This window comes from Agelaius tricolor, unplaced genomic scaffold, assembly GCF_023055355.1.
Source record: "Agelaius tricolor isolate 1412-34295 unplaced genomic scaffold, bAgeTri1.0.p SCAF_33, whole genome shotgun sequence".
Lineage (NCBI taxonomy): Eukaryota > Metazoa > Chordata > Aves > Passeriformes > Icteridae > Agelaius > Agelaius tricolor.
Window position 1 is genome coordinate 1430495 of NW_027269293.1, and position 22007 is coordinate 1452501.

The 22007-nt window shown below is 51.7% G+C and overlaps 1 protein-coding gene across 1 annotated transcript in view; it reads right to left on the minus strand.

Annotated features, from left to right (window-relative positions):
- Positions 1 to 22007, minus strand: part of PTPRS (protein tyrosine phosphatase receptor type S) — a 165159-nt gene that overhangs the window by 64301 nt on the left and 78851 nt on the right. Inside the window, exons 3-5 of the mRNA XM_071451787.1 lie at positions 19019 to 19164; positions 17576 to 17717; positions 6603 to 6791 (exon numbers count right to left, since the gene is read on the minus strand). Coding sequence (XP_071307888.1) covers positions 6603 to 6791; positions 17576 to 17717; positions 19019 to 19164 — 477 coding nt within the window. The remainder of the gene's footprint in view (positions 1 to 6602; positions 6792 to 17575; positions 17718 to 19018; positions 19165 to 22007) is intronic.

Below are 22007 nucleotides of genomic sequence, written 5' to 3' on the forward strand. Positions count from 1 at the left end.
AGAGGCAAGAACAGGAGTCAAAGCCTCCCCCGTGCCAATCTTCTGCCTTAATCACCAAAAACCCCTTCCCTCCTTATCCTTCAGCCCTGCTCATCCTTCTGCTGCGGTTCAATCCTCCATTCTCAGGATAGAAGGTAAAAATATACAGATACTAAGTAGAGTTCACCTTCATTTTTCAAAGGAGCTAAGGGAACAGAGGCATTATAGTGTTAGGGATTAGACTCTAGTTAGACTCAGCTTCTAGTTATGAGGTTAGGTTATTAGCTAGAGAAAAGTTAGCATCTAGTTAGGGTTAGGAACTAGCTAAGGTTAATGAAGCAGGTTGTTAGCTCTCAGGACAAAGGTTGGAGAGACAGCGCTTGGAAGAGGTGGGGGAGCATGGCCTTGGGCAGACCCTCACCCAGGAGGTGGCAGGAAGGTTTAAAAAGCAAGAGAGAGAGAGAGAGAGAAAGCAGCAAAAGGTTATAGATCAATTCAGTGGAAACAAAAACAGCCTCTGATACATCCTTCTGTCTCAAAATTGGAGTGAAAATCTGCCATCTGTGGCACCAATATGGAACAAGGCTAATGGGGAGAGGGTAGAGAAGGGGAAGAGATCCCAACATCACCCATGGCTCAAAAGCTTCTCTGGCCTTGGCTAAGCCTGGCAGTTTCCTGCAAAAATTCACTCTAATTGACAGCAGAAAGGTGCTGGAAGTTAGAGCTGTGCAAGCCCAGGCACAAGATCAGCATCGCCCCTTGTGTCACCGCAGGCTGGCACTGCCTGCGCCCCTGGGAAGGGGCTGCCAGAGCCCTGGGGACAGCCTGGCCTGGGGACAGGGCTCTGGGGGAGCAGGCAGTGCCACCCAGCTCTCACCTGGCACACGGGGAGGGGCAGGACAGCTTTGGGATGAGCCCCACGCCAGAACTGGAGTGCAATCAGCTCAAGCAGCACTTTGGGTGGGGCACAGACACAGATGGGAGATTTTCACTGCTGGAGTTTCACATCTAACCAGCTCCACGTTCAACACAGGGGCAGCAGGAGGGTGCTGGAAGAGGATGTGCACTGGATTAACCATTCTGAGGGACTCTGTCCATCCCTGGTGTGCTGTACAGGGCAGGAGCAGCTGCACGAGGCTGCCAGGGCCTGGGGCACAGTGAGGGCACCTTTGCAGGACAACTACAGAGGGAAGAGCTCCCACTGGATGCTGACTTTTGGAGTGAAAAGCTGGTTTTGAGATGCTCCCTGCAGACTTTTCACACTGCCTTGCACAGCCTCCCTGGACCTCCAGATCTGCCTATTTAGGGCAAATGTTGAGGCTGCATGAGCCCAGATGGCCAGCGCAGGGTTTAGCAGCAGAGGCAAAAGGCAGCAGAAAGGCCTTGCCTCTGGATTCTAAAGGCCCAAAATGGTGCCAGGCAGAGCTCCCTGTGCAGGTGCCCCCCTCTGTCACTGAGGCTGGGGTCTGCTCTCCCACCACCCCTCCCCTGCTCTCCCACAGGCTGAGCTGCCCACGGCTTCCCTGAGCCTGGGGAGGAGGACAGGCACCATTGCCATGGCAATGGCAGAAAACACATCCCCACCTTCTGTCAGCCACGTGTGGGAACATGTGTGTGCTGGGCTGCTCTGCCCAGGGCTGCAGCAGCTCTGCTCCACACAGGCAGGGTCCCTGCAGCTCTGCAGGGTGATGCTGGCTGAGAACTGCGGCCCCACATCCCTGGGACAAAGGGGACCTGGCAGGGACAGGAGCTCTGGGGCAGGTCCTGCCCTCTGGGGCTGCAGAGGGGGCTCTCCCCTTCCCCTCTGGCCTGTGGTTTGCAGCTTCACGTTGGAAATGCTGCACCCCCTGTTCTCCCTCCTCACGATGCCAATAACCCTGTGACGAGCAGGGTCCCTGCAGCTCTGCAGGGTGATGCTGGCTGGCAGCTGCAGGGCCCTGGGGGCAAAGGGGACTTGGAGGGACAGGGACATGAGCTCTGGGGCAGGTCCTGCCCTCTGGGGCTCCAAAGGGGGCTCTTCCCTTCCCCAGCCCTTCCCCTCTGGCCTGTGATTTACAGCTTCACTTTGGAAATGCTGCACTGTCGCAGGCATCTCTTATGGAAAATCCTTGCCTTAGGGTTTTTCCTCCTGAGAAGCTGAACAAAATGTAAACAGTGATTATCTGCTGCTGTGGAATGGAACAAGTAAATCTTTGATTGGCCCATGTTGGTTGTTTCTAATTAATGGCCAATCACAGCCCAGTTGGCTCAGACAGAGAGCCTGAGCCACAAACCTTTGTTATCATTCCTTCTTATTCTATTCTTAGCCAGCCTTCTGATTAAATCTTTTCTTCTATTCTTTCAGTATAGTTTTAATATAATATATCTCATAAAATAATAAATCAAGCCTTCTGAAACATGGAGTCAGATCCTCGTCTCTCCCCTCATCCTCAGACCCCTGCAAACGCTGTCACACTGCACCCCCTCTTCTCCCTCCTCCAAATGCCAATAACCCCGTTAGATGTGAAACTCCAGGACCTCCTGCAGGTGTGAACACAATTATCACAGTTCCAGGGTACAAGCTATTGTGTAATTGGGGAATTCCAGGACAACTGTTGCTAAGATACCAAAAAAAAAAAAAAATCTATCCAATGTTAGGAGGTTCATATTTAGCTGTTATCTCTTTATACAGATAAATTAATTAGAATTATTATTACTATTTTTTTTTTTGTAGCCTGCAATACCCCTGCAGAAATTAATTTAGAGGGCAGAACATCCCTACTGAAAGAGTTAGTAGAAGAAATGCAGAGCATGCCTCTCAAGAAGCTGTTACAAAGGAATTAGTTTAAAGGGCAAGGGTTACAAATCTGCACATTAGCAGGTTTGGGGTTTTTTGGTTTGATTTAAAAATTTTTTTTTTAATTGAACAAACTTACCAAAAGTCTCTGAATGTTAAATAAAAAGTGAAAAAAAAAAGAAAAGAAAAGCTTGTTATAGCAAGTTATTTAGCAAACAGAAGACACACACAAGACACAAAAGGTTTTAGTGTTTGAGTGCTGAGGAAGGTGCTGAAGGCTGCCTCCCGTGTCCCCCCTAGATGGCAGCTGAGCAGAGGACATTGCCTTTGCCTTCTGCTTTAAATGTCCCAAGATAAGCAGAAATATCCATTTTCCAAGGCCACTCGAACTCTTGTCCAAGCTGGATCTCCAAGGCTGAGATGTCCATGATGTCTAAGAGAAGCAGAAGCCCAGCCAGAGCTCCTTCCCATCCTCCTCTGACTGACAACTCAGCCCAAGCCCCCAAGCATGGAAAGATTTCCAACTGCTTGGCAACTTTATCTGGAGATGGAAAGGAAAAGCAGAAACATCCACTGGAGGAAAGCCCCTGTGGTTAATGCTGTGTCAGCCCTGCCCTGGTCAGAGTGAAGACCCACATTCCACACGGCTTCCTGGGATGGTGGCACTGTAATCACCAAGGTCTCAGAGGTCTGTTTGTGCTGCCAGCCAAACATCCAGATTTAACACAAATGAGAACCAAACCCCACCCCACAATCTCCTCGTCTGACATTTCCACTCGTTCCTTTTAATGAGCTCATTTGTGTATTTGCCACTAACTCATAATTGATAAAAATTCAGCTCTTCACAGCCCCTGTCCTCCAGCAGCGTGGCTGTTATCCTGCTGGCTTCATGGCCAGGGGGAACCTGGGTGTCTGTCTGTCCTGTCCCAGCCACACACAGCTCAGTCCTCAGAGGGAGCAGTCACTAAATCCCAGCCTGCTTTGGGTTGGATTGGATTAAAGCCCACCCAGTGCCACCCCTGCCATGGCAGGGACACCTTCCCGTGTCCCAGGCTGCTCCCAGCCCCAATGTCCCAGCCTGGTTTGGGTTGGAAGGAACCTTAAACCCATCCAATTCCACCCCTGCCATGGCAGGGACACCTTCCCGTGTCCCAGGCTGCTCCCAGCCCCAATGTCCAACCTGCCCTTGGACATTCCAGAGATCCACAGTTCCAGAGATCCACAGCAGCTCTGGGCACTTCTGCCCACCCTCCTAGGGAGAACTTCTCCCTAAAATCCTCCTAAGCCTGCTAGCAGAGGTGTGTTAGCAGTTGTGATTTAGCTGCAGAGCTGCTCCTCCCTGCTCCCAGAGCTCTGTCAGGCACCCCAAGGACCTTGGCTGGAGTCCCTCTGGTGGGGGACAGACCCTGGTGCCATCAGCAGCACCCCCAGTGCCCTGATGTGTGCTGGTGCCACCCCTCTGGAGGCAGAGTTTGCTTTCTGGAAAGATGAAGGTATTAAATTAAGGCCTGACTTTAGCAGCTCAAGCAGAGCTCGCCTCACTCAAATCCCACCCTCAAATCTGCCCTGACTCCCTTGCACAGACACAAGTGCTGACACTGTGCACATTAAAGACCCTAATGCTGATATTCTGCACTTCTGCAGGCCTCTCTTTGCACAAGGCTTGGAAGGCCATGGAAGCAGATGGAATTGGAGAGCTGGGAAGCCCTGGCTGCCCAAGGATCTGCACTCCCTGACATACAGGCACCAGGTTTGTGCCCTGGAGACTACAGGGATGCTTCAGGGCTTCACCAGTTTACTAATTTAAAGCAGCTGTAAATGAGATTAAATCTCAGCAGGTACCTTCTATTTATCAGAAGGGTCAAGGGTTCACTCTGAGGTTAATAAATTCACTGGAATAAAAAGGCAGCACTCAGGTGGCTTCAAGGAAAACACCAGATCAAACCCAGCTGAAGAGTAAAGGCATTCTAGCAAGATGATGAATGTATTAAAAATAATCTGCCTGTGCATTACTCACACTTCAGATCATGGTCACAGAGCATAATATAATTCTAGTTTACCTCTCATTATTTATGCTGAGTGATTTTTTTTATTTGCATTTGCCTCAGCTGTTATGATAAAACAGGGAGGTCAATCTCATCTGTGTTCGTGGGACTCAACAAGCCATTCTAATTCAACAAAGCAGTTTAAGGATCTGCTTGTGCCTTTGCTTCACTGAACAAGGAGGCATTTATGCAGGTGTGTAAAAGCTACATTAAACTGGAGCTATGCTGAAGCTTTTCCACCAGTGGCTCATAGAACTTTGTGTAGAATCTCTGCCAAACGGGGCAAGAGAAAAGCCAGGTGTTTCCATGCCTTGCTGTGCAGATCCAGCAGGAATCAGAACTGATTTCTCCAGGGCCAGCAGAGATCTGGGCAGGAGCAGGTGGTTAACATTTTACTGAAGAACTTGTGAAAGGTCTAACATGAACAAATCAACTCCAGCTGCCTCGCCAAAGCCTTCCCTCTGCCTACAACAATGCCTTTCTTTTGCCAAAGAATCCTTAAAAATGAACCATGGACACTTTTCCTCTAGGCTGGGTCAAAGCAGTCGGCCCCAGCAGTTTGTGGAAAGGATCATTTCTTGGGTTAGTTTTTGTCAAAAGGTAGAACTTGCAAAACTTGTTTCATTTTTGCAGCTATCAATGGAAGTGTTTTATCAGTAGTACTCAAAAATAAGTCCACCTATGCCCTCCTTGCACACACTCTCACACAGAGAACTGGCAGATTTAACAAGTACAGAAACAGCTCCTGAAACGTGAATATTAAGAGATGTCACGTTGCCACACACACAAAACAGCAAACAGAAAACAAACAAGAGAGACAGATGGACAAGCAGATGGGGAAAGATGGAAAACTGACAAGAGCCACGGAGCTGGGGTACATCTGTTGGTGGAGATGGACTCCATGGGCAGAGGCACCGAGGGGTCACTCCAGAACATTCCCAAGGTGATGCTGGGGACATCCTGCAGGAGCTGCTCTTCAGCACCAGCTCTGAGGGGCTCTGCTCACACCATGGTGTTGGGACAGCCAGGGGCTGCCTGAGCCCCTGCACCAGCTGTGTGTGGCCTAAAGGCCGTGTGTGCCAGGGTGGCTCTGTGCTCCTTTGCCAGTTCTCGCTCTGAGGAGCAAACCCCCAGCCCCAGGCAGGCCCCAGCTTCCCCTGAGTACTGTGACCCAGGGATCTCATCTGGGTGGGCTTCCCTGCTGCCATCCCCTTCGTGCCAGCTGGGCAGCAGAGAAGACCAGGAGGGCTCAAAGTGGAAACTCCAACCCTTCTTGGTGTAAAAACCAAAAACCTCAAACTCCCCAATCCACAGCAGCGGGGCCTGCATCTCTTAGCCCTCCCCTCTGCTTCAGGACCCTCTGAGCAGTCCCTGTAGCCATGATATTTTATGAAAAAGCCTTTCCTTAGGATTTTTTTCCTCCTGAGAAGCTGAGAGGCCTCAGGAACAAAATGCAAACAATGGTTATCTGCTGCTGTGGAATGCAACAGGTGGATCTGTGATTGGTCTCATGTGGTTGTTTCTAATTAATGGCCAATCACAGCCCAGCTGTCTGGACTGTCTTGGTCAGTCACAAACCTTTGTTATAATTTTTTTTTCTATTCTTAGCCAGCCTTCTGATGAAATCCTTTCTTCTATTCTTTTAGCATAGTTTTAATATAATACATATCATAAAATAATAAATCAAGCCTTCTGAAACATCTGACGAGGAGTCAGATCCTCATCCTAACACCCCAGCCAACACCACCACAACTCCCCTCGGGTCTGCATCAGCTCTCACCTCCTGCAGGGTGGGCCCTTACCTGATCTCAGCTGTTTTATCCTGCCATTGCTGGCGCTGGGGTCCACGGGCAGGAAATCCTTGAACCAGGTGATCTCGGGGTCGGGGTTGCCGCTGGCTGCACACAGCATCGTGGCCGTCCGCGTGCGCTCCACCACCTTCAGCTGCGGCCCCATGTCGATGTTGGGGAAGCCAGGGGGCAGCTGGTCCTCTGGGGATGGAGAACAAAGGGAAAGGCATTCAGCAGGGTGCAGTGGAACAGCCCAAGGAAAGCAGCACTGCCCCGTGCAGTGCCTTGGGAACACTGAGTGCTCCAAATGGAAAACGCATGGCGCGGTGAGATTCACCAGGTTCTGCATTTTGGGGGATTATTTCAGTGTCCCACGGGATTCTACATCAACCAGGGGGCAGCTGGTCCTCTGGGGATGGAGAACAAAGGGAAGGGCTTCAACAGGGTGCAGTGGAACAGCCCAAGGAAAGCAGCACTGCCCCGTGCAGTGCCTTGGGAACACTGAGTGCTCCAAATGGAAAACGCGTGGCGCAGTGAGATTCACCAGCTTGTGCATTTTTTGGGGGGATTATTTCAGTGTCCCACAGGATTGTACATTAGCCAGGGGGTAGCTGGTCCTCTGGGGATGGAGAGCAAAGGGAAGGGCTTCAACAGGGTGCAGTGGAACAGCCCAAGGAAAGCAGCACTGCCCCGTGCAGTGCCTTGGAAACACTGAGTGCTCCAAGATGGAAAAGGCGTGGCGCGGTCAGATTCACCAGGTTCTGCATTTTTTGGGGGGATTATTTCAGTGTCCCACAGGATTGTACATTAGCCAGGGGGTAGCTGGTCCTCTGGGGATGGAGAGCAAAGGGAAGGGCTTCAACAGGGTGCAGTGGAACAGCCCAAGGAAAGCAGCACTGCCCTGTGCAAGTTCAAACACCAAGATGGAAAAGGCGTGGCACGGTCAGATTCACCAGCTTGTGCATTTTGGGGGATTATTTCAGTGTCCCACGGGATTCTACATTTAAGTGAAACCTTTTAAAACCCTTTGAGGAATGGCAGAATAGAATTAGACAGCCATTAAGGTTGGAAAAGGACTCCAGATCCCCAGGTCCACCATGTCCTCAAGTGCCACGTCAACTCATTTTTTGAACACATCCAGGGATGGTGACTCCACCAGGCAGCCTGTTCTATGTTTATTCATATCTATGTTCTATGTTTATTCCCTTTCTCAGTGAATAAATGTTTCCTGATACCCAGCCTGAACAATTTGGAGCAACTTGAGGCCATTTCCCCTTGTGCTGTCACTCGTTACCTGGGAGCACAGAGCACCCCACACCTCTTGTGAGGGAGCTGCAGGGAGTGAGAAGGTCCTTCCTGGGGTCCCTTTCCTCCAGGCTGAGCCCCCCAGCTCCCTCTCCTGCTCCTCCCAGGATTTGTGCTCGAGTCACCGTGTCAGAGTTTCTGCAGGTGCTGCCAGGAAGCTCTGCCAGGGCAGGGCTGGCACTGGGTGAGCAGAGCAGAGGCTGTGTGGGCATCCCTGCACTGCCCACAACCCTCTGAGCTCTGATCCCTGCACTGCCCACAACGCCCTGAGCTCTGATCCCTGCACTGCCCACAGATCTGAGCAGCCACAGGTAACAGGAACCTTCACTCTCTGAGCAGCCACAGGTAACAGGAACCTGCACACTCTGAGCAGCCACAGATAACAGGAACCTGCACACTCTGAGCAGCCATAGGTAACTAACAGGAACCTGCACACTCTGAGCAGCCATAGGTAAGAGGAATCTTCACACAATTCTCTGAGCAGCCACAGGTAAGGGGAACCTGCACAATCTGAGCAGCCACAGGTAACAGGAACCTTCACTCTCTGAGCAGCCACAGGTAACAGGAACCTGCACACTCTGAGCAGCCATAGGTAAGAGGAATCTTCACACAATTCTCTGAGCAGCCACAGGTAAGGGGAACCTTCACTCTCTGAGCAGCCACAGGTAACAGAAGCCTTGCCCTCCAAACCTCCCAGCACAGAACACGCTGCACAAGAGAAATAAAGGAAGAGCCCACGTGGAAAAGGCTGTCAAAAACAGTGGGACTGGCAGAGAAAGGAGAGGAAAATCTCCTCCTTCAGCTGCAGTGACCAGAGGGGACACACACACAACAGCAGCATGCCAAGTGCTGTCAGCCAGGGTGTGATTTTTGGGTTTATTAATTCTGAGTGCTGCTGCCCTCCAAGAACAGTGGCACCAGCACCCAGCAGAGAGGCTCAACTGAGCTTCAGCTGAGCTTCCTGCTCCTCTCAGTGCTGCCCTTGCCTTCACTAATGAGGGTGAGGAGGGCAATCCCAACAATGCTGACTAATTTGTGGTAACCCCTATGAAACCCCAGTGCTTCCCCAGCAATATCTGACCCAGCCCCTCACTCTGGGATGGGGAGAGCTGTCTCATCTCAGCAAAGTGCAATTTTTTCCCCCAGAAAATGTTTAGGGGAGGGAAGCTTGGGAGGAGGTTTGGGAGGGATCCTCTGTCATCTCCAATGAGCCGTGTCAGGGAAGCACAGCCCTGGGAGTCTGGGGCATGGAATCCAGCCCAAAACAGGCGAGGGAACAGAAGGGAAATAATGCAGGGAATTAGGAAAAAAAGGTGGGATTCTTAAAAAATGAACATCCATCACAACCAGCCCCCCAGTGACAGCGATGGGAGCTCCCACAGTGGCACTGAGATGGGGCTGGCCTTGGCTGGGGACAATCCTGCCAACTGCAAACACACCCAGAGCTTCTTTCCTAGGGCTGGCACACGGTGGATAAGGAGGAATGGAGCCAAATACAAATGGCACAGCCCAGAGACAGCAGGACAAGGGAGAAAGCCAGTGGTGGGTGCCTTTTCATGGAATCCCAGAGTGGTTTAGGCTGGAAGGGACCTCAGAACCCGGCCAGTGCCACCCCTGCCATGGCAGGGACATCTCCCACTGTCCCAGGTGTTCCCAGCCCCAATATCCAGCCTGGCCTTGAGCACTGCCAGGGATCCAGCACTGCCCACCCTCCCAGGGAGGAATTCCTTCCTGGTATCTAATCTAAGCCATCCCTCTTTCGGTTTAAAGCTGTTTTGGTGCATCTGAAGCACCTCTAAACCAGAATTTTGTATCATAAATTGGGGCTGTTGGCACACATCTCTAACCAGGGACCGACCCAGCCCTCTGAGCTCCCTGGGCTGCGCTGGGGCCCTGCAGGACCCCCCAAACCGAGTGTTCCTGCAGCCCCCCAGCCCCAGCAGCGCTGCCAGGCCAGCACAGGGGCTCTGGGAATTGCTGTGCCTGTGCTCAGCTCTCAGGCAGGCTTTAATGGCCCTCCCTCCCCTGCTCTCCCCCAGCAGCCGTGGGAGGCTGAGGAGCCAGAGCCGCATTGGCTGCAGATGACATCACTATTGATCCCTGCCTTCCTCCTGCCTTCCTCCTGCTTTCCTCCTGCTCCCTGGTGATGCTGCTCCACCTGCCTGCAGCCCCTGCCCCTTCCTGCCAGGAGCCAGCTCGGGCACAGAGGGAGCAGCCCTGGTGGGGTGTGTGTGCACATGAGTGTGTGTGTGTGAGTGTGTGCTGGGGGAGGCCTCTACAACCGTCATTACCGAGTGCTTCTAATTAAACAAAAACGTTCATCTTGCAGCACAATGTGCAGAATTCCTCTGAGTTTAATTAAAACAACTGCGACTGGAGGCGTGATCAGATTTGAGGATCAGATGAGCAGGGGAAGCATCTCTGAACATCACAGGCTGCTCCCATTCAAGGGCTCACATTTCCTTCCTCCCAGGGAAGTGGAACTGCTCCATCCCTCACCAGCTGGGTTCCCTGTAACAATGCAGTTACAGCCTCATTGCAATCCCCACGGGACGCGCACACACGTGCCCTGCCACCCTCCCCAGCCATCCCCAAACACCCCCAGAGCTGTCCCTGAATAAACCAGGAACGGGTCTGGTGGTGAAATCTCCTCCTGAAGGCAACTGCAGGAACAAAAGAAGCAGGCACAAGCTGGAGATGCTTCAAGGGCACATCTGGGCAGCTGCTGCTGCTGGAGCCGTGCTGGCTCTGCAGGCAGAGCTTTCCTGAGGTGCAGCTGCCATGGGAAGGAACAGCCCCACACCTTGTTCATGCCATGGGAAAGGAGCCCCAGACCTTGTTCATGCTATATGGGAAAGGAGCCCCACACCTTGTTCATGCCATGGGCAGGAGCAGCCCCACACCTTGTTCATGCCATGGGGAGAAGGAGCCCCACACCTTGTTCATGCCATGGGAAAGGAGCCCCAGACCTTGTTCATGCCATGGGGAGAAGCAGCCCCACACCTTGTTCATGCTATGGGGAGAAACAGCCCCACACCTTGTTCATGCCATGGGAAAGGAACAGCCCCACACCTTGTTCATGCCATGGGGAGGAGCAGCCCCACACCTTGTTCATGCCATGGGAAGGTACAGCCCCACACCTTGTTCATGCCATGGGCAGGAGCAGCCCCACACCTTGTTCATGCCATGGGCAGGAGCAGCCCCACACCTTGTTCATGCCATGGGCAGGAACAGCCCCACACCTTGTTCATGCCATGGGAAAGGAACAGCCCCACACCTTGTTCATGCCATGGGAAAGGAACAGCCCCACACCTTGTTCATGCCATGGGAGGGAGCAGCCCCACACCTTGTTCATGCCTGACCCAGACCCAGCTCTCAGAGCCCCCCAGTCCAGCTGGTGAAACACCTCAATGCCTCACTGAGCAAAGGAGGGTGAGACAGAACAGGGGAGGAGGGATGCAGAGAGGCAGGGGAAGAGAGAGAGGAGCACTTCAGCTGTCATTTACAATAAATCCCCTCTGGGGACACGTTCTGTGCCTGGACCCAGCTCAGGTGCACACACAGCCAGGGTCCAGCCCCAGCCAGGGGACAGGGCTGCTCTGGCCCCCTGTCACTGTGGGTGTAGCTAATTAGCTGTGCTGGAAATGAGGATGATTAAGGAAGATAAAGAGGGTGTTGCTGTGCTCTTTTCCCCGCAGGGTGTACACAGCTGTTTAATAATTTAGAGGAGGAGGGTGTGAGCGTGAGCAGCCGTGCCACGGAGCCGGTGCAGGGAGCCATGAGGATGCTCTGAAGGGAAGAGGAGGAGGGATTTTTCACTCTCCTCTGGATGCTGGCTGGTCTCTACAGTCAGCTGTCCTCATTCAGGGTGGAAGAAGCAGGAGTACAGGGATGGAGCAGCTCGAGTGACACGAGTTTTAATCAGGATCAAAATCAAAATCCAGCACTCTTGAACCTGTCCCTGTTCCTTTCATTATGTTTCTGAATACTAGAGCTGCCCTGTCCCCAGGTATCCTGGCACTGTGTGCCTTGTGAAATTACATCAACAAGTTATTTCCACCCATGTGCCTGTCCCTGCGTCTCAGTTCTCTGTTACTGCCCAGACAAAGGCAATTTTTAATGCAGGGAGGAGCCTCAGTCTCAGTAATGTGCTCTGTCTGTTGATTCCATTTCTTTGGAGCTGAAAGTTCCACCGTGAAGGCAGTAATAGCCTAACAATGTTATTAAAATTTGTGGGCTCACAGGCACTAAAGGCACCCTCAGATATGTGTGCTGCACCCCAAAGCAGTGCAGGCAGTGCCTGTGTTCCCTCCACTAACGTGTCCCCAGGTACCCTCCTTCTACAGGCATCTCTGGTAAAATTACTTTGATGTTATTCAGGAGCTACAGAATTAATCTGCTGTCAATGTCACCCAATTTTCAGGTCACTACAAGAAAAGCAAAACAAGTCAAGTTTGAAGAAAGACTGCCAGGAATTTTCCAAATGGCAAGGTAACATTTTGGAGGGGGCAGCTTCCCTTTCCCATGGGACACTCTGCTGAGCATCCAGAGCTGCTTCTTGTTTACCTTTTGTGATTTAAAGCCAACAATTACAAAAAAATAATAATAAAAAAAAAACAACACCCAGCAAACCACAGGGATCTTGCTAGAACTTTACACATTCCCACACCAGATGTGCTCTTGGAGGAGGGAATGTGTGAGGGAGATTTCAGGCTGGAATCGTTAAAGAAATGCCTGAATGCTTCATGAAAGGAAACCAAGAGGGACACACGAGAAGCTGTGAAAGTCTGTCCACAGAGCCCAGGAGGGAGCCCCAGAGCCCCTTCTCCCCCTGATTGCTCCTTCCCAGCCCCAGGAACACCAGCACTGCCCAGGGCTGGCTCAGGGCACACCAAACTCTGCTCCCTTACACTGATCTGGACTAACCACTGCTTTTGGTGCTGCATTTACTGATGGCTCACAGGGGTAACCCCCACAGAACCCCCTCCATCAGCTGCCCCAGAGCAGAGAGCTGAGGCAGCCTGGTCCCTGTTTGAAACCCAGCCTGTGCCTGTCCCCTGAGCCCACTGAGCTCTGACAGCACGGCCAAGCCTCCACAGCCTCCTAAAGACAGGGAGGGAAAGGATAATCAGCATGCAGGAAGCAATAATAATCATCATAACACAGACAGAGATGATAGAGATATAAATGTGGACACAGATGGGATTCCAGGGTGGTTTGGGACAGGAGGGACCTTAGAGCCCATCTCACCCCACCCCTGCCATGCAGGGACACCTTGCACTGTCCCAGGCTGCTCCAGCCTGGCCTGGAACACCTCCAGGGATGGGGAATTCACAGCATCTCTGTCTGTATCCATCCCAAGAGATGCAGATACAGATATAAATATACATATAAATATAAAATATAAATATACATCTAATTATAAATATACCTATAAATATAAATGTAAGTATAAATATCCTTCTTGGCAGTGGGCAGCTTAGAGAATCTCCACCAGCTGGGGGCTGGGGTTCCTGTGCCAACAACCTTTTTTCCTGCCCGAGTTACAACGAAAAACAACAGCAGCTGGAGTCAGAGACAACTGGAAAATGCTTCCCAAATCCACTTTCTTTCTTTTTCTCTGAGCTCTGCAGGAGTCAGGCTTGCAGGCACTGTGTCTAGCCAGCTGTGGGAAGAACAGGCAGTCTCCAGAGCCCTCCCAAACTGGGATCCCTGGAGAAGCAGAGCAGGAAGGACAAGCAAGCCAGCAGAGCTGGTGGGAAGGGACTGCGTGAGTTGAACAGTGTCCATCACAGCTCTGCTGCTCAGAAGCTCCCCAAGGTTTCCTCTCCTGCAGTTTCCTGTTTTCAAGTGAAGGCATGTGGGTTTCCAGCAGGGTCTGATCCAGGAGTGATCATGTGCAAAAGCAAGAGGGGCTTGTGCTCAATCCCTTCAGCAGCTGCATCTAGTAGGGAAGGATGTATTGCTTTCTCTTCTGAAAAGAGGAAATGTTTTCTGTGCTATTTGCTGTGAGGAGGCTGCACTGGTGCTGAGGAAATGCAGGAAGGTACCCCCAGGAACGTGTGGGATCCCAGCAGCCCAGGCTGCACAGCTGCCCCAGAGCCCCCCGTGCTGCTTGCAGCAGCTGGGCTCAGGTTTCCACCCTCCAGAGTGTGCCAAGGTAACAGGTTCTGCAAATGACAGCTCCCATCCATCTCCAGGCTGCCCCCTCCCTCTGCTCAGCACCAGCTCTGCAAGCGAGAGCAGAGACACAGAGGAGGAGGCTGAGCAGGGAGAGAAAAGACAAACAGGAGAGTGGGTGAGTGCAGAAGAGGGGAGGAACGGGAGAGGAGTGGATGCCAACATGCTCACTTTGTCATTGTGCAGATCAGTGCCTTTGGCTCGGTGCTTTTCACTTTCCCAGCACTTGAAAGCGCAGATAAAGAGGAGACAAACTCTGCTGTGTGAGAGCTGAGGAGTGATGGAGGGTGGAGAGAGAAGCTACAAAATCTGCTTCCCTGATGCTCTTCAGCATCGCCTTGCCCACCCTGCAGGTGATCCCTGCTCCCTCAGGTTCCATGAACAGGAACCCCCAGCACTTGAAAACGCTGATAAAGAGGAGACAAACTCTGCTGTGTGAGAGCTGAGGAGTGATGGAGGATGGAGTAACTCCAGCTGAGAGAGAAGGGGGGAATATGCTACAAAATCTGTTTCCCTGATGCTCTTCAGCATCGCCTTGCCCACCCTGCAGGTGATCCCTGCTCCCTCAGGTTCCATGAACAGGAACCCCCAGCGCTCCAGGAGACTCCAAACCTGGTCCCTGACATCAGGCAAACAGAGCAGGGGAGCTGTGAGAGCAGAGCCACACTCAGAGTGCTCTGGTGGGCTCAGCAGAGGCTGGGATTAGTCAGCAGTGGGCAGAGGCAGCCCCTGAGCTGTCCCTGTCTCTGCCCGACGTGGATGGTGCTGATCCCAGAGGGAAAAGCTGCACAAGGACACGTACAAAGAGCCCTGAGCTCAGTTCAGCCCTGGTTCAGCCTCCACAACTCCCTGGCAGGAGGCTGTGGCCAGGTGGGGCCGGGCTCTGCTCCCAGGCAGCCAGAGAGAGGAGCAGGAGATGGCTCAGGTTGGACACCAGCAGGAATTTCCCCATGGAAGGGGTGCTCAGGCCTTGCAAGGGGCTGCCCAGGGAGGTTTGGAGTGCCCATCCCTGCCCAAGGAACAAGTGGACGTGGCCCTCAGTGCTCTGGGTGGGGAGCAAGGTGGGCATGGTCAAAGGTTGGGCTTGGTGACCTTGGAGGTCCTCCCAACCTTGATGATTGAGAGCTGCAATGATCCCACACCCTGCAGCTCACTGCTGGTGGGCAGGGCATTAAAAACACTGAAGGCACTGCAGGAGAACCCAACCCTGCCACTGCTTGTAGCTGATTTCAAGGGGTACCAGCTCTGAAGATCACTGCAGGGGCAGAACCTTCCCCTACCACTGCTTGTAGCAGAATTTAAGGGGTAACAGCTCTGAATATCACTGCAGAACCTTCCCCTGCCACTGCTTGTAGCTGAATTTAAGGGGTACCAGCTCTGAATATCACTGCAGAACCTTCCCCTGCCACTGCTTGTAGCTAAATTCAAGGGGTAAAAGCTCTGAATATCACTGCAGAACCTTCCCCTACCACTGCTTGTAGCTGAATTCAAGGGGTACCAGCTCTGAATATCACTGCAGGGGCCCTTCTCCCAGGCTGTCACAGCTCCAAAGGAATCCATGGGAATAAGTGTGAAGAATAAGGCTCCCACCCTCTGGGGTAACCACAGTTAGACACACTCCTGTCACACTGCACCGCTCCAAGCTCCTGACAGCTCCATCCCACCACCTCCCTCCAACAGAAGGTTAAATGCCATGCCAGGCACAGGAGCTGCACACACATCTAAGGCACCTACACAAATCTGTCAGGCATGACTGGACCACAGCCCCCCACGCTCCCAGGCAGCCCAAATCCTGACAGCAGCGAGCCCAGGCAGGGATATTCCCAGCTGAAAAGGGAGGCTGGGGGCTTTGCCTCGTGCCCCTCGTGTCTGCTGTGAATTCCCTGCTGCACTCTGGGGAGTCTCACAGCAATCCTGCTCTGCACTATGAAGGACGTGCTCACTGCCTGTTCAAACATAAATATCCAAAAGGATTTGAGCTGCTCCTGGAGGGAGCACTGGAATTTCTGACTGGCCCATAGGCAGAGCTACCCCTTGGCCCTGCAGGGCTCCTGCCTGCAGCTCCTGGGATTGTTGTTAGTCTTGTTCACTGCAGAGAGAATGGCTTTTACTGCTGCTGCTGCTGCTCAAACACCCATGGCTTCACCCACAGCCAAGCTGAATTCCCCTTGAGAGCTCTCAGGCAGTTACCCACCACCCCATTCCTGCCAGGATCACCTGCACTGCCCTGTGCTTGGAACAGAGAACATCACTGGTGGGTGCTCCAAACCCTCAAATGGGTCAGGTTTAGCAGCCAGCCTCGCCCAGGGATTTTGGGGATCTCCAGGGCAATAGCAGCAAACATCCAGAGGCATCCAGAGCAGCAGCATATTGTTCCCTCCCCCACATCCAGTTCAGGGAGCATATTTCAAACAGATGACACGAGGGAGGCATCCATGTAAACATCCTCTGTAACAGGGACAAGTGGGAAAAAGAACCAGAACAAAATGGAGAAGGGAATTGTTTTCTTGGAGAGTGCTCAGAGCCAAGGACCTCTGGGAAGAGGGGAGAAGCCCAGAAAGGCACAATAGGTATCCTGCACAAGGAAAAACGTTTGTGCTGCTACCAAATGTGTGAAAGCCCATGCAGATCCATAATAATGACCCTAACCCCAGCCCACTGAGTGATTCCTCAGCGAGGGTTTTCCTGAAGCTGCATTTCTGTGTAATGGGGAGCTCCTGGTGCTGCTCCTAAATCTGGGGAAGGCATTTTTGGAGGGGAGGAAGATCATAAGAGTCATAGGATAACTCAGGGTGGAAGGAACCCCAGCACACCATCAGTCAAACCCCCTGAAGTGAGGGTTAGCTCTATTTCTTACACAGCACTTTTATTCCTCTTGGGGGTAAGAGCAGCAAACAGATCTGACGGGTCAGAACAAACCAAACCCAACCAAACCCAACCCAACAACAAACTCAACCAAACCCAACCAAACCCAACAAACCAAACCCAACAAACCCAACCCAACAACAAACTCAACCAAACCCAACCAAACCAAACCCAACAAACCCAACCCAACAACAAACTCAACCAAACCCAACCAAACCCAACCCAACAAACCCAACCCAACAAACCCAACCAAATCCAACAAACCCAACCCAACAAACCCAACTAAACCAAACAAACCCAATCCAACAAACTCAACCAAACCCAACCCAACAAACTCAACCAAATCCAACAAACCCAACTCAACAAACCCAACCAAACTCAACCCAACAAACTCGACCAAACCCAACCCAACAAACCCGACCAAACCCAACAAACCCAACCCAACAAACCCGACCAAACCCAACCCAACAACAAACTCAACCAAACCCAACAAACCCAACCCAACAAACCCAACCAAACCCAACCAACTCAACTGAACTCAACCGAACCCAACCAAAACTCCAAACCCAGGAGGATTTTGTACCTCAGCCAGGGGTTTTTGAGAGCCTTCCCAGCCAGCTGAGGCAGGTTCTTACCTCGGAGCACGGTGAGCTTGGCGTGGACAGTGACCTCCCCATGGGGGTTCTGAGCAACACACTCATAAATGTTCTCATCCCGGGGGGTCCTCAGGGGCTGGATCCTCAGGACAGCTCCTGCACTCTCATCAAACTCAATGGTCTGGGGACAGAGAGACACACATCATCAGTGCCCTGGGCTGCTGCTTCTGAGAGACACCACACACACACACACACCTGTCACAGACATCTTTCATGAAAAATCCTTTCTTTAGGAATTTTTTCTTCCTGAGAAGCTGAGAGGCCTCAGGAACAAAATGTAAATATTGATTATCTCCCTGCTGTGGAATGCAACAGGTGCATCTGGGATTGGGCTCATGTGGATGTTTCTAATTAATGGCCAATCACAGCCCAGCTGGCTCGGACACAGAGCCTGAGCCACAAACCTTTGTTATCATTTTTTGCTATTCTACTCTTAGCCAGCTTTCTGATGAAATCCTTTCTTCTATTCTTTTAGTATCGTTTTAATGTAATATATATCATAAAATAATAAATCAAGCCTTCTGAAACATGGAGTCAGATCCTCATCTCTTCCCTCATCCTGAAACCCCTGTGAACACCATCACACACACATCATCAATGTCCTGGGGTGCTGCTTCTCAGAGACACCACACACACACACACCCTCAGCCCCCCACACTCAGCCTGGCTCTCCCACAGCTCCAGGTGACAGAGCTGCCACAGCCAAGCCCTGCCAGTGACCACTGACCCACCAAACCCCCAGGGTGCATCTGAAAGGCTCTGAAAGAACAAGCCGTGGTGATGGGCTGGGTGTTCAGAGCACAACTGGGGTGAAGGAGGATGACAGAGACCAAAGGAAAACAAAATAAAAATGGAGCCCTGCCTTGTTCCTCCATCTGCAGGGGCAGCTGACAGCACAAAGCTCCTCTGAGCACACAGCTGCCTGGCAGGGCTGAGTCCCACAGCAAATTCCACAGGATGACCTCCCAGTCCTTGCTCCTCTGCTCTCATTTCTATCTAAACAATGCCAATTGCTTGGGTCTGGATGCCAACAACTGCAGTGTTTACTCCAGACTGTCCCAGGGTTGAAATGCTGAGCCACAGATGGGTATGAAAGGTACATTTACAGAGCTGAAGTACCACCAGCTTAGCTGGGGTTTCTTAGGAAAGCAGGAAGTTATATTATATCCCAGGAAGGGGAAAAACCCAACAAAACAAAATAAAAATCTTCAATAATGTAATTGAGCCAAGTTCTCTCTTGCTTTGGAACAAACCCAGCTGTTGACATGGCCAAGAGCTTGCATTTCTCTCCTCCTGCTGTTAAAACTCCTCCCCTTCCAAATTTCCCTTTATTATCAGGTCTAGGGGGGCCAAAGAGGAGCAGGGGCTGCTTTGTGTCAGTCTCTCTTCCCAGTGACACCAGATTTCAAGGGCATCTCTTACCTCAAACCTCTGAGAGTTCACTTTCTTCCCTTTCTTGTTCCAGGTGACCCTTGGCTTTGGGTCTCCAGTGGCTTGGCACACGAAGGAGGCCACCCCTCCTGACACACCAATTTGGTCCACGGGCTTTTTAATGAACACAGGGGGACCTTGGGGACAAAAAAGGAAACATCAGCAGCGGCACTCACAAAGACAAACTCCAGCAAACAGGGTTTGTAATTAATAGTAATGTTGTTGTTGCTATTCTTAATGATCCCAGTTGAAATTAAACCTCTTGGCCTTTTTCAGAGCAGCCTTTACCTCCACTCTACATATGAAGTAGCCCCAGCAGAAAATGATTGAGGGCCTGATCCTTCAAAGAGATTTCAACGTTGCAAAACCTCTTTTACTCCTGAAAAGTGGACTTTTAAATTGTTTTGTACAGGGGAAATTGCCCTTGCAAAAGCCATCTAATGAGCATCACCAGCAGCTAGTAGAGCTGAAAACAACACTTAGAAACAGTGAACTGCACTTCCCAGCCCCTTGGAGATGGCCAAAACACCAAGAACAGGGGAGATTTACAGGAGCAAAGCCAGGGAAGGGGAGAAGGTGGGAGAAGGACCCTGAAACAGATGGAGCAGGAGTTGGCATACAGAGATCCTGAGGACAACGGTGTCACAAAGAGGCTGACGCCAGTGGCTTTGGGATGTGAAACCCCTTTGGTTGTGGCACCTCTGCTTCCACCTGCAAGTCCTTCCTGTGGCCCTCACGGGTCCATTTACACAGGGACCCCTCAGAAGGGGAAATGTGATGGGGCACAGAGCTGGGATCAGGTCAGAACCACCAGGGCAGCCGCCAAAGGCAGGAGCAGAGCCCAGCCTGCCCTTCCCCTCTGCCCAGCACGAGACTCCCATGGGATTCCTGCTGCTCCAGGAGGGAGCCAGGGTCCCCTCCAACCTCCCCTGAGCCAGCAGCAGGGCAGCAATGCCTCCACACACTCAGGCAAAGAACAACACCTGAGCCCCTCTCCCTCAGCCCCTCCCTGGTGCCATCATCATCCCCCTGCCTTCAGAGCAGCCCTGCAGGGATGGCAGAGCCTGGGATGGGCTCTCTGAGCTGCTCACCAGAGGAAGCCAAGGCCAGCAGGATTTGTGCAGGGCCCACATTGACCCCACCCTCTGGGAACCCTCCTTCCGTGCCCTAACCTGTTTCCCTTGAACGGTTTCCTCTCATCTAGTTAGTTTAAAATTTATTGAAATATTTAAATCACAAGGCCAACAGCTGTCTTCAAATAAAATCACTCAGATCATAAAGCTGCTGTCTGTTTTCTTGAGAAGAGCAGAGCATGTGACTCTGAACTGTGTGTATTTATCTGCTCATACTCAGGGGGCTATAAAAGAAGATGCAAACAGCCTCCCCCATGGGGGCAAAGGGGAGCTGGGGAGAAATCTCCAGGGTCTTTTGGGGGTCAAAAGACAAAAGGAAACCTTCTCCCCTTCCCTGCCTGCCGTGGCCAGCAGTATATAAATAAAAGGCACTGAGCAAGCTCATGTGATGCAATCAAGCATTTGTTTCCATGCTGGAGGTAAATACAATTTGCTGGAGCTGTTTACGTCCCACCGAACGCTGTGTGTACAAAGCAGCGCATTTATAAATATCCAAATCTATATTTAGAGGTCAGAGCCTTCTTTGCAATGTTACAGCTAAAGGTTATCAGGCAGGTCCCACTGGAGGAACTGGCACTGGGGGATCTGTCTTGCATCTGAGAAAGGTAAAACCCAAACTTTGCTCCAGGCTAAGATATAAATGCTCACTCTGCCCCTGACTTCCTTCCTGCCCTCACCTCCGCTCGATATCTGAAGGGTTTGCAGAAGTCAATTCTGAAGGTACAGCTAAAAACATCCAGGGCTTTTAAGAACACTTTATTGATGCAAGTTCATTTCCTAAAAATAAAAGCCCCTAATAAACCTTAATGTCACGTATGCATTTAAATGGGTGCAGGCTGCCTGATGAGAGCTGAGACGAGGAGAAAAACAAGGTTCTATTTCCGTCCTGAGAAAGGGACAGTGCTCCAAAAAAGCCACTGAATTTGGAGTCATGGCTCAGCATCCCTTTGTGGGGTCCTGTGCTGCCTCAGGGTGGGCTGAGCTGTCTGTGCATGGGGCTTTTCCTGAGCTCCTGCAACTCCCAGCTGCCTACAAGGAGCCAAACAAAAAAAAAAAAATCCCCACCACCCAACCCAGTAGATTTTACTGGTCACTTGGAAAATGGGTGAGAATCAGAGCTGAGCTGTTGATTTGAAAATTGCCCTTGGATGGAGAGATCCCTCCTGATTCCTGTGGATACAGAGGGATCCCTCCTTGTTCTTGTGCCCTGGGATAGAGAGAGATCCCCCCTGGTTCCTGTGGATAGAGAGAGATTCCTCCTGATTCCTGTGCCCTTGGATAGAGAGGGATCCCTCCTGGTTCCTGTGGATAGAGAGAGATCCCTCCTGGTTCCTGTGGATAGAGAGAGATCCCTGCTGGTTCCTGTGGATAGAGAGAGATCCCTCCTGGTTCCTGTGGATAGAGAGAGATCCCTGCTGGTTCCTGTGGATAGAGAGAGATCCCTCCTGGTTCCTGTGGATAAAGAGAGATCCCTCCTGGTTCCTGTGGATAAAGAGAGATCCCTCCTGGTTCCTGTGGATAGAGAGAGATCCCTCCTGATTCCTGTGCCCTTGGATAGAGAGAGATCCCTCCTGGTTCCTGTGGATAAAAAGAGATCCCTCCTGGTTCCTGTGGATAGAGAGAGATTCCTCCTGGTTCCTGTGCCCCGGGCTCTGCAGGAACAGAAAGAGAGATCCCTCCTGGTTCCTGTGCCCTTGGATAGAGAGAAATCCCCCCTGGTTCCTGTGGATAAAGAGAGATCCCTCCTGGTTCCTGTGGATAGAGAGAGATCCCTCCTGGTTCCTGTGCCCTTCCATAACTGGCTCCTTCTTCTTCTCCCCCTGCTGCCATCAGCTGTCAGCTCAGAT